The sequence below is a fragment of the Schistocerca piceifrons genome, chromosome 6, assembly GCF_021461385.2.
Source record: "Schistocerca piceifrons isolate TAMUIC-IGC-003096 chromosome 6, iqSchPice1.1, whole genome shotgun sequence".
NCBI classification, from domain to species: domain Eukaryota; kingdom Metazoa; phylum Arthropoda; class Insecta; order Orthoptera; family Acrididae; genus Schistocerca; species Schistocerca piceifrons.
The window spans coordinates 563,452,544-563,465,558 of record NC_060143.1 but is presented as its reverse complement, the minus strand read 5'-3'; the positions used below and the strand labels follow the sequence as shown (position 1 = coordinate 563,465,558).

The 13,015-nt window shown below is 43.2% G+C and overlaps 1 protein-coding gene across 1 annotated transcript in view; it reads left to right on the top strand.

Moving 5' to 3' along the window:
* Positions 1–780: 780 nt before the first annotated feature.
* Positions 781–13,015, top strand: part of LOC124803020 — a 1,344,800-nt gene continuing 1,332,565 nt past the window's right edge. Inside the window, exon 1 of the mRNA XM_047264127.1 lies at positions 781–881. Within this exon, the coding sequence (XP_047120083.1) occupies positions 815–881 (67 nt within the window). The 5' untranslated portion in view covers positions 781–814. The remainder of the gene's footprint in view (positions 882–13,015) is intronic.

Genomic DNA, 13,015 nt, shown 5'->3' with positions numbered 1-13,015 from the left:
GAGACAAGCAGTATATTGCTCCCTCCTACGTATATCTCGCGAAGAGACGATGAGGATAAAATCAGAGAGATTAGAGCCCACACAGAGGCATACCGACAATCTTTCTTTCCACGAACAATACGAGACTGGAATACAAGGGAGAACCGATAGAGGTACTCAAAGTACCCTCCGCCACACACCGTCACGTAGCTTGCGGAGTATTGATGTAGATGTACTAATTTTTCTCCGATTACCTTAATTGGACGTAGATGAAGCAGGCAACTGTAGTAGCCCGAAATGTGAAAATTAGCCCCGCTGGTACACGCTCGCGAGCTCTTTTTCTCCCTCCTGTGCAGACGGCGTCCCGCCGTGCGACCTCTGCAAGAAGCGGCGCGGCGGAGCGCTGGGCCGGCGACGCCGCGACGGCGCCAGGGCCCGGGAGCAGCGGCGCATGCGCGCTGCGAGGCCGCCTTCCGCCGCCGCCGCCGCCGCCGCCGCTGGACCAGAGAGGCAGCACCAGTACCGCGGCGCGACGCCCAGTGGAGACCCGCGCGCGATGACGTTCCCCCGCGGGCCGCTCCAGCTGCCAGCACGACTCGCCGCGACTGCTCGCGCGCTCTGACTGTCGAGAAAAAAACAAAAGAACAATAGACGTTCTCTCTCTCCCGACCTCCTCTGACGAGTATCTTCTCGATCGGAATGCCGTTGCGTTGACGTCGCGTTGCCCCTGTACACAGTCGCGTGACCTTCGTCTCTCGAGATAAGCTAGCCCGGTACCAGTCACTCGCGTGCCTTCGTCTTCCAAACGCAACCGCGAGTTAGACAGGCGCCCGCGATGGCGGTGAGAGCTTCGCGCTGGGTGACCATGGCGCTGTGCGTCCTCTTGGGATTTGCTGCACACGGTGAGTCGCTCGCATCCTTCTTTGGCGCGCCCCTTTCTTCGACGGCTTCATGCATTGTAAGCAGCTGAGGGCCACCACCGCGGGCCCGAAAACAGGATTCCCTCGCCACCTACTGGAGACACCGCTCTTTGGAGGCCGCTCTCCGCTACTGCCGACACACTTTTCCCGGTGAAATGTTTCCGTAATTCGTCCGCGTCCTGTGAACGCGATGGAGGCATCAAATTTTGCGACGGGCACGGCGGACAATGTGCCCATTCCCTATGATGTTGCGAAAGACAACAGTGAAATGATTCCACCAAATCTTCCCTCGAAACTGATCCAAAAAACGCCTAAGTATACACGCAGGCTTCCGCAGACATTGTCACACGAAAAAAAATTTTTCTGGGTTTGTGACTGCATCGTCAATAATGTATAAAACTACCGACGTTTCGGTCCCTGTTGCGAGCGACCTTCTTCAGGGTGTTTTTCTTTACTGAACACAAAAACACCCTGAAGAAGGTCGCTTGCAACAGGGACGGAAACGTCGGTAGTTTTCTATATTCACAATGCGGTCACACACCCAGAAAAAATTTATTGAAAACACCTAAGAGATTGGGAAACTATACGAGCACAAATGCAAAAAAAAAGTAATTTTTGTCTGGTGGAAGGAAAAGTTTATTGCGTAGTAAAATGTTCAAGAGTCTTAATCTTTTGCAACATTGAAACAATCCATTTGAACAGAACTACACAGTTTGCTGCATATATAATCGGTTTTCAACTTTCTTCTATTCCTTTATTTCGTAATTTACCTCTGACATCGACCTACACTGTGATACTTGTCCTTTTAGCAGAGGATTTATTTTTATGTCTACATTGATATCGCCCCAAAAACATTGATGTTCAGCATTATATGGACATTACTAGCATTTAATAAGAAAGTCAGGATATCAGGAGAAGATTTCCTGGCACGTGGTAGAATGCAAAATGAAAAACCCTTAAGCGATGTATCCTTCATCTTCAACTTTGGAAATTAGGTATAAATAACAGTAATATGCTCAATAAAAAATAGCTCAGAAATGTTGGTGAAGTTAAAGCCAAAAATCTCTCTCCACGGCAGACTCTCGTTCCATTTATGCTGTGTTTGCGTGACAGTCGAAGCGGAATTTTTTGGTGCCGACAGCATTTTGCAGTACATGTCAGGTACTGTTCTGATATTTTTCCAGCCGTTTCATTATGAGTGAGCCCTGATGAATTTTGTTTGACTTTCCACCGAACAGATGATACAAAGGTATTGTTTGAGTAAAGAATTTTAAAGTTGCTCCGTTACCTCACTAGATAAGAAGTCACGTACCACGAGTTAATTCTGCATTTGTGATGTGCCATCGGTCGAAAAGAAGGGAGGTCTCTTTAAGTTTCATAGGTATCCTGCAAGTAGTTCACGAAACATGGAGTACTGCATGCAGAAGGATAGGAAAGGGAATTGACCTACTTTCATCTTTGCACCAGATCTTCCCGTCTCCTGAATCTTTCTTGAAACATCAGATATGTTGGCGAGAACGAGACATTTGTATGTAGCAGACTTTTCTCTTTACCGTGAGTCCGTAAGTCAGATTCGATGTTGTGTAGTCTGCGAGGTTGTCTCTGTATTATGAGCACTGGAAGAAGCCTTATTGTTTGTGTGTAGGGCGAGGGGTGGGTGGTAGGGGGAGGGCATGAGAAGGAGGCGAGTGGGGAAGGGGGAGGGGATGGAAGACATGTTTCTCCACGATACTGAGGGGACGTCTCGTTGTCAACTTCTCTCAATCGACAGTGAAAATGAGGACGAGGTTTTTGTCGTAATTTTCAAATAGTCTCTTTTCTTCAAACACATGGTTTCCTGTTATTTATTGTACATTTTAATTCTGTTACTACATATCAGTTTACAATTTAGACTGTAGAATATTCATAATAGTCACTTTTGAAACATTGCAAACTTTAACGAAAACTTTGTTGGGATAGTAGCTGTTATTAAATGCACTCTAAATTGAGAAACGACATCATACCCTTTTAAGCTTTTATTGTAATATAACAATATTATTCATTTCTGTCACTTCTTTCTCTCTAAGGAACCATCTCCGATAGAACTTAGTCTAATGAACTCACAAGTATTCTAAATTTACTTAGTGAGCCTTTTACTTGCTTCTAGTAAAATAACTTTTCTTCTTAAAACTCAAATGGTTTTTGTCTGTGAGAGATTTTTGCCCGTCACTGCGTAAGTATATAAACGAATTAAAGAAATGTAAAGAAACACCACATGCTTTTTAGAATTATGTCTGGAGATGTATCCATAACAATCGATTTACCTAACAACTAATTCCTGTATCTCAGCAAACAGTTTCGTTATCCCTGGAAGACCTTGGACTCTCTCTCCTCGGGAACGGCAATATCTTCTAAATTTCTTAGTATTATCTGTCACTGTTTTGCTTGTGGGAATATACAGGGTGTTTCAAAACTCGACAGAAAAACGTCAGGAATGGATTCCTCATACAACAAGAACAAAAAGTGTGTAGCAAATACGGTCTTTAAAATGCAAACCTTAAAAGCTATGGGCACTTCTTTACCTTCGACACTGTGAAACAAATCTCGTTTACTGCAAGTTTTTTTTCATGTTTTGGGAGCATGTATCATGGACCAAAACAAGAAAAAATTGGCCAGTAACCTTGGGCTCTAAAATGCAAACGTTAAGGTATCTCTTTTTGATGTTCGCTACTTTTGAACAAATGCATAGACTCTTAAATATTCATTTTAGAGTCAATGTTTACTGGACTTTTTTCTCTTGTTTTATCAGGGAACCATTCAGAAGTTTTGCAGTCGACTTTTGAAACACCCTATATCTAACAACTTCTTATCTCTGTATATGTCCTGTATTTATTCATTTGCAGATGTATCATGGCTACTTGTCTATAGCTTCCTGACAACTGTTGACTTTATTGTTCCGTTTAGCTCATATATAAAACCAATATGAAAGGTTTCTTGAATGAGTGTTATGAAAATTTTGCGAGTCGGATATTGTATCTTTAAAAGTGATCGTTTCTGGCATTCCTAGCAACTACATTCTAAAGTAACTAAGGAAGTCACATTGAGTCTAAGACATACGATTCAAATCCGCATATGGGCGCCGTGATTCAAGTTGTCCACGGGATTGTATTTCCGCTACGGTCGCAGGTTCGAATCCTTCCTCGGGCATGGATGTGTGTGACGTCCTTAGGTTAGTTAGATTTATGTGGTTCTAAGTCCTAGGGGACTTATGACCTCAGAAGTTAAGTCTCATAGTGCTCAGAGCCATTTGAACCATCTGATTGTATTTCATGCGACAACTGGAGTCTCTCCGTAAACAGGCAACAGTCGTTTCATTGTCCTACCCCCTTGAAACAAGGTAGTGGTACATTCCCGACCACCTTAACCTTGACGAGATGTTAATCACTTATGTTCTTTTTATTCAGTAGTTCCAGTTTTTGGTGCGTTGGAGGATTATTGTGGGAGATCGTAATTAAATGCTTTTACTGCGAAGGAAAACTGTGTAATGAAGTGTTGAAACAATGAAAGTTGTAAATAAACATAGAAGGAGTTATTGTTGGGATGTAGACAGTAGTGTTTAACTATATAGATACGTATTTAAAATTAGCAACAAAATTTAAAAGGAACTGATGAAGGAAATCATTTCAAATGGTTAGCTTTGTCTAGTGCGATGACGTCCTAAATGGAATACGTCCCAGATTTATTGAAAAATGACTTTTCCGGTTGTAGCTAATCAGATTTAGAGGAAATATGTATTGTAAATGCGCGTACAGGATAAAAGTACTAGTCTACTGTGTTCTGCAGGGGGCTGAGCGATGTGACGTCACTATGGTGCTTGGTAAGACAAATTGTTATTGGGCGATCATACTGAGGCGTTGGTCCTAACTTCGAAGAAACAGACCTGTGAGAAAACCGATCAATGAACAGCGGTATAATGCGTGTTTCAATGTTCTGCTCACTTTGCATCTGACAGTTTGACAAACGGAAACAAAACACGGGAGCAAAGCTTATGAAAGCTTGGCTCTGCACTTGCTCTCATGTGTGAGTGTGTATGTGCTCGCTCGCTCGCGGGCGCATGCGTTTACCCGTGAGAGGGAGAGAGCGAGAGAGAGAGAGAGAGAGAGAGAGAGAGAGAGAGAGAGAGAGAGACAGAGAAATGAAAGCTGTTCTCGAGCCTGCCGTAGGCAGAAAATACGTAATCGCATTTCAAATGCGAAACAATAACGAAATAGCTGTCTGACGCCCACGGCGTGCTCCGAGTTTAATATAAAACAGAATTTCAGCGGAAATTGTTATTTCCAGAGGCTTCATACTGTTCTCATGGAAGTGGTAAATATTTCAACGGACGTTAATACTTCTGCCCAACTACACCGTCAATCTCTTGGTATTTAACTGCTCGGATCTTCCTTTTGAAACGGTTTTCACTTACAACTAACTGATTCACGAAGGATTTTTGCGTATATCTATACACATTAAAAATTAAAGTCCCCCGCCTTGGTTTTCATTTCGTATGTAAAAGCTAATCTGAGGAACTACTGTAGGGTTTTGTTAAAGCTTTCATTAATAGATAAACCGATTCAGGAAGAAAGTTTGTGTACATATGCGCCGCAGAAACTTGATGCTACCTGTGCGAAGCCTGTGGGGGTCAATGGTATATAAAGGGGTCCACATTCCAGTGCAAATATCTCTTGACTAATTATAAGTATTGAAAACCGATTTTCACAGGTGTGAAAGTAGGGCAGGGGCTCATGAAACTAAAAAGTATAACACGTAAGCAAACATTATTTTCAACACAAACTTATGTTTACTTTTCCTGTGTTAATGACTCACCGTACTACTTCTTACGCAATCAAAAATACGAAAAATCACAAAAAGAATGGTGTTGGTTGCATCCCAATACGTCAGTTACATCCCGAAAAATTGCAAAGTGATGTTGACGCTCGAAATCAACGAAACGCTCCGCTTTTGCACCTACTGAGATGCAACTGATGTGATTGATGTACTACAATGCGACAAACGCTGTACTAATTGATATTTACACTTTTATGAGGTTGAGGTTACGGATATGAAAGTAGCTAGGATGATTGCAGGTACTAGTAGATGGGAACCATGGCAGGAAGGTGTCCACAATGAGGAAATCAAAGAAAAACTGGGGATGAACTCTATAGATGTAGCAGTCATGGCGAACAGGCTTAGATGGTGGGGTCATGTTACACGCATGGGAGAAGCAAGGTTACGCAAGAGACTCATGGGTTCAGTAGTAGAGGATTGGGGGAGTCGGGGCAGACCAAGGAGAAGGTACCTGGATCCGGTTAAGAACGATTTTCAAGTAATAGTTTTAACATCAGAAGAGGCACCAATGTTAGCACTGAATAGGGGATCATGGAGGAATTTTATAAGGGGGGCTATGCTCCAGAGTGAACGCTGAAAGGCATAATCAGTCTTAAATGATGATGATGATGACTTTTATGAAGTGTGCTGGGCACAATACAGATGTCCAGTCACGTAAAATGAAAAATAAGGAAAGGTTTATTTCTCTGCACCTTACCGATCGTTGTTATAGTACTAGAATGGAGATAACGGTGACGAAAAACCGACTACAACAGGCCAGAGTAGACATAAGTAGTGGCTGACCAAGGATCTAACAGAAAGATAAATAGTAGTTATATGTAGTTGCGTGACTGGGCAACTTTATTGATTCCAGTACACTGAATAGAACTGTAAATAACAACAAGTTCAGTGATCGTTGCTTCGTAGTACGTAAGTTACATCGCGATTACAAGCAATGTGGGGTTCACGTTTGCATCCGAGGAGGTGCACTATCGGCGCGTTTTGTTTATTTCAAGCGTCAACTTCACTTTGCAATTTCTCGGGATGAGTGACGATTGCAAACTCTGTTCTTTTTGTAATTTTTCATGTTACTGATTACGTAAGAAATAATACGGGCTATCTATTTAAAACAAAAAAACATAAGTTTGTGTTTAAAATAATATTTGCTTACGTTTTAGAAAGTCTCATAGTACTTCCTTTCATGAGCCCCTGCCTTACATTCGTGTCCATAAAAGCCGTTTTTTAGTATGTATTGTTGCTCCAGAGACATTTACAGGGTAGCTTTGGCTGAGAAACAATTGTTAAGATGGAAATTCAATACCTTTTACCATTTATAAATTATTTAGCACTGAAGTTTGCCAATCAGGTCGTTGTGCCCGCAAATTCAAGCAACCTGCAGGAAACAATGGCACCAAACGTTAGGTTTGCTAAGTTATAGGGTGACAGTTATTGAACTATATGAAATAAAATCGTCATAACTTCAGAACGGTTTGCGTTATGAGGTTCAAATGGCGTGGTTGGCCGCGGAGCATGATGGGAATTAATATGCGCATGCATGGTTTGGTTTAGCGACTTAGGCCACATTCATTTGTATGGGTTCGTCAATAAGCAAAACTGGTTGCATTTTGGGGGACTGAGAAGTGTCTAGTCACGACATAATCGGTGCTATATTCCTTGACGGCACGCTGACTACCGCACACTACGTGACGCTTTTGGAAGATGATTTCATCCCCATTATTCAAAGTGACGGTGATTTCGACAAGATGTGGTTCACGTAAGACGAAACTCGAACCCATCGAAGCAGGAGAGTGTTTGATGTCCTGGAGGAGCACTTCGGGGATCGCATTCTGGGTCAGGGGTACTCAGAGGCCACTGGTTCGGGCCTCGATTGACCGCCATATTCTCCGGATTTGAACACATGCGACTCCTTTTTATGAGACTATGTTAAAGACATAGGGTACAGGAATAACTCTAAAACCATTGCTGAACTGAAAACAGCCATTTAGGAAGTCATCGACAGCATCGATATTCCGACACTTCAGCAGGTCACGCAGAATTTCGCTATTACTCTGCTCCACATCAACGCCAATGATGGCAGGCATATCGAACATGTCATAACCTACATCCGAATATCTGTTGTGACGTTTACGTGTTGAATAAAGTGTGTCCACACTGTAGTTTGTAACTAATTTACGTTTTCTTCGTATAGCTCAATAATTCTCACCCCGTAAATTTCTCACTTCCGAAAAGGTACCTTGTAATTGGTGCTGGGAATTTGAACAAGTGGTAACTCACGGACAAGTCGGTGCATTACCGTGTTTTCCAGCATTAATTTATGCCTGTGACGACTGACTGGGTACCTTATATTAACCCTTAACACATGTGTGTGTGTGTGTGTGTGTGTGTGTGTGTGTGTGTGTGTGTGTGTGTGTGTATGCCTGTGTTGTGTATGTTTGTATGGGTGATTTCATGTGTGTGACCGTCCTTTAGGATGTCTTTGCTCTGTGATGCTTAGTATCCTGTATTGTCTTGTTGTGAGTAATGAGGTAACTGGGAAAGGGAAAGCAAGTCTTGAGCAAGAGGAAATTCAATTCTAAAACAACGTAATGTATTATAGGGCTGTAGTTTTGGGTACACGATGGCTACAACATCGGCAGAGACACCGCACAGGCTCCAACAGAACAAGCGCGTACTTTAGAACGATATAGGCTTTTTCAAACCAACCCCCCTACTTCTTACCACTTCAAATACATCTAGTGATTTAATGGAATTGCTCATGTAAGCTATTCCTTGATGTCTTAACACATGCCACGTCATTCTGTTCCTTCTCCTCGATAGTCTTTTCCACATTATAATGTTTTATCCACCAATCCTGTGGAGAACTGCTCATCAGTTATCTTATCAGTCCACCAGATTTTGAAAGTTCTTCTTTGGCATCACCCCTTAAACGGGTCAGTTCCTTCCCATATCTGTTTTCCCACAGTGCGTGATTCACTACCATACAGTGCTGGGTTCCAAATGTACATTCTTAGACATTTCTGTCGCATCTTAAGGAAGATTTAGGTACTAGTTGGTATTTCTCGGCCAGGAATGCCATCTGCGCTTGTGCTGTTCGGTTTTTACGTCCTACGTGCTTCGACCATTCCTAAACTTCGTCTACTTCATGGTCACCAAATTTTAATGTAAGTTTATCTCTGATCTCATTTCTACAACTGTCCATTGCTTTCGCCTTTCTTCGGTCCCCTAGAGATATTTGCTCACGAGTCTGTTCGTTCCATTCATCAGGTCCTGCATTTCTTCTTCACTTTCCCTGTAGTCAGCGCTGTCATCAGTGAATCACATCGTTTACATCCATTCACGCTAAATTTTAATCTCACCATTGATCCTTTCACGTATACACATCATTGCATTTCCAGTGAGTAGACTAAACAGTAAGGGCGAAATGTTAGTTCCTTGCCTTGCCTCTTTTTTGACCCGAAAAACCTCTTTGATGGTCTTCCATTCTCGTTCTTCCTTAGTTTCTCAAAATCACTGAAGGAAGTACCAGAACGCTTCATAAAGCTACGCGGCTTATCTCTATCCCTGTTTTTCGCCGATTCCACTCCCCGCGCCCTTAGCGGGGTGGTCAGCGAATCTGACAGCCATGCACTGGGCCCTGGTTCGATTCGCAGTGGGGTCAGAGATTTTCTCCTCTCGGGGAGTGGGTGTTGTGTTGTTCTCATCATCATCGGTACGCAAGTCGTCGAATGTGGCGTCAACTAAAAGGACTCCTAACTCGGTTGCCAAACTTCCGTTGGTGGAGACTCACGGCCGTCAGTGCCATAAGATCATTTATTTCAATTCCTTTTCCAGCAAGTATTGCGTCTCTAATAACATTGATGTCGACGGGACGTTAATCCGTAATCTTCTTTTGTTTTTTCTCGATGATGCAACATCATCATCATCTTAAATTTTATTGCTCGGAGAATTCTTTAACACTGCTGTGTTACTGTCGTGTGATTCACAGTTAGAGATGTGAAAACTGGACCCTGTATCTCACATACGTTAATTACTCGCCCCCCCCCCCCATAATAATGAATTAGGAATTTAATGGCTGTTAAATGAGAAAAGACTTACAATTAAATCGGTTTATCCCATTTAAAAAAAATTGACAAGCAATGATAATATTACTCTTGTAAATCCTTGCCAAATCTAATAAAAGCGTCTGGGGTAGGACTAACAGAACTGTGAAGGAAACAATTGCAGTCGTGAAGTTTTACCATGATTATCGTGACGTTGAACCTGTGGTTGGAGCTTAAAGCAAACTGGTCATAGAACATTCATGCAAAGTGAAGCTTGAAGCTGTGACATTTTATAAAATGGCTATATATTGTGTCACGCGTGTGGCTCGATCTCACCATGGGAAATTGTTGGTGGAGGCTGAATTGTATGCACAACAGTGACCCTTGCCAAAGGCTAAGTACAGATCAGCCCGAGATCTCACTAAATTCCTCAATACATTTGCCCTGGCAGTGGACTCTGACATTGACTGGCCATTGACTGACCCCAGGAGGTGAAACGATGACGTCTCTCTACTAAGAAGTAATTTTACACATCGTGTTCGCTAGAAGAAAGATTCGCATTTCCGCGTTTTCGCTCTTAACAGTTTGCCTGGGGTATGAATCACCAGAGCGCCAACCTGTAAAAATTTTCCTTAGAAAAAGCTAAGCCCTTTCCCTTGGCCATTTTTTACACAGCTAACCAATGATGTGCGTCCCACAATTTAACACTGGAAGAAGGTGTCCAACTCTCTTGCCACCTCTCTCTGTGGTCGGTGATATGAGCCTTCTGCAACACAGTCGAGTTTCTCTTTCTAACCTCTACTTTATTCACATTAAACAATACTAGCAGTTCTTATGTTGCGTAAACTTTGAATTTTGTCAAGTCAATGGAGAGCGGCACACGTTGTGCCATAAAGTAGGGGCATGTCTGGAAGTTCTTGTAATTAGAAATGCTCCATGTTTGACAGCCACTCATGGTCTGTTAACAGTGGTTAGCTCCACCTTAGACATGCTACCAACAATTATATTTTGTGTTATAGGACTTTTTGAAGTTTATATGGCAGACGTTTTCTCTTATATAAACCTGAGGAGGCTACAAAGCGTACCTGTCACGTATTGCTCTTAGAAGATATCTCACTCTTTCTTCAGGAAATATTGTCATTAGAAAATTTAATAATCTGTATAATTTTGGGCGTAAACGTTTACGACAGCCTGTGTGCTATAAAGGTCAAAGACGAATCATCTGTGATATGCACACTTTATGATCTTTCGCAGTGTGAGATTGTTCTGTCCATCTCCAGTTGACATGTCCGCCTGCTTAGCTGCGCGCCGGCACGGTAGCTCAGCGTGTTCGGTCAGAGGGTTAGCTGCCCTCTGAAATACAAAAAATTAAAGAAAAACTGAGTGAGCTGATCAACGATGAACTTGGACGGCTGTTATTGGACGTCCGCCCCGAACAAGGTGATCTATGGTTTCCTTCAGCAGCACAGGTCACCGAATGTCGTGTGGGGAATCTTCCCCACGCCCACTGACGTGTCGTTTGGCAATCGGTGTGCACTCCTTACCTTGACGCTGACATCCAGTCTGCGTGGTACCTTACTTTCAATGGGAAGTAAGTATGCCGGTTCATAGGATTCACCTCGCAGACACCCCGTTCAAATGGTTCAAATGGCTCTGAGCACTATGGGACTCAACTGCTGAGGTCATTAGTCCCCTAGAACTTAGAACTAGTTAAACCTAACTAACATAAGGACATCACAAACATCCATGCCCGAGGCAGGATTCGAACCTGCGACCGTAGCGGTCTTGCGGTTCCAGACTGCAGCGCCTTTATCCGCACGGCCACTTCGGCCGGCAGACACCCCGTTGTGTGTCGACTGTGATGTTATAGACACAGACGAACGCCGCTTGGTTTGCAGATCAGCGAGTGGTATGGTTCTTGGTGCGACAGATGTCCCTAATTAGCGTACGACTACTCATCAGGTACCTACATACGTGACCGTCTTTCGGGACGCAGGATACTTCCCGCAAGTGAAGACGAACTCTGTGAGATGGATTTGTGGAGGTGCAGCACACTACTGGTTTGCTGATGGCGAGAAAAGTATACCTGACTTCTGGCAGTTCCTTAATGAACGACATTGTGCAGTTGTTCGCAATCCAAAATAAAGACAAGTTTTCTCCGGTTTCCTCTGCAGTGTATTCCTCAATCCACAGCAGAGCTGAGGTGTTCCTGTCATGGAGAGTTGATCCCGGCCTCTTCCACACTTAGAACCGATGTATTTACTGCTAACGGGTATGTTATTTCAAAAAAAAAAATACGTTGATAGTCTCAACTAGTCTGACGCCTTTCTGCGCCCTCCTCCTCGTGTGACGCCGGTTTCCTGATGTTCTCGGTGGTATTAATGACAAAAATAAATAAATTCGTCAATGACAATAAAAAGGAATGAAAAGGAAAATAAATAAATAAACGATGTTCATTGTACCTTTGCTCTACATTCCCCAGCATTCCTCGGTACCTGGAGGGTGGGAACGGGGCCTGGTGGCCAAGCCTCGGGTTGGGAAGCCTGCCCACTTTGCCCCCACACCTCCCTTTGGACTCCTGGAGGGTTGCTTTTTTTTGTAAAAAAAAAGAAAGGTAATTGGTAACGTATTTGCCTATCATTCAGCGGGCATGGACTCGATTACATTCCAGGCGAGATTGGAGATTTCCTTCACTCGTGGACTGGGTGTTGTCCTCTTCATCGTCACCAACATGTTAGTCGCCCAATGTGGCGTCGTCTCAAATGAACCTTGCAACTCGGTGGCCGAACTTAGATGTCGGATGGAGCCTCCCGGCCACCAGTGCCACACGATCGTTTTCTTCCAGTTAATATATATCATTATAGAAATGAAGTAGTTGGAGCAAAACAGATTCCTGAAAGTTGGTACGGATTCGTGGGTGACAATCTTGTAATAGACAACCTGTGCAAGATCCTCTGTGTATAGTGTATAATTTGTATCAAAGTGTGGTCCCAACAATTACAAGAATTGGCACTCATGTTCTGGTGGCATAGACATTTCAGTTAGGAGGCTTTTCACGGTAGAAGACGACAGAAATCGACTTCTGCAAGTACCAGATGAAAGCATAGCTGAAACTGGACTTCGCAAATGAAACAGTTTCTGTTTCAAAATACAGCCACATTTTGCTTCAGGCTGCTCAGGAATTTCGATGTTGGAATGGATGGTCAC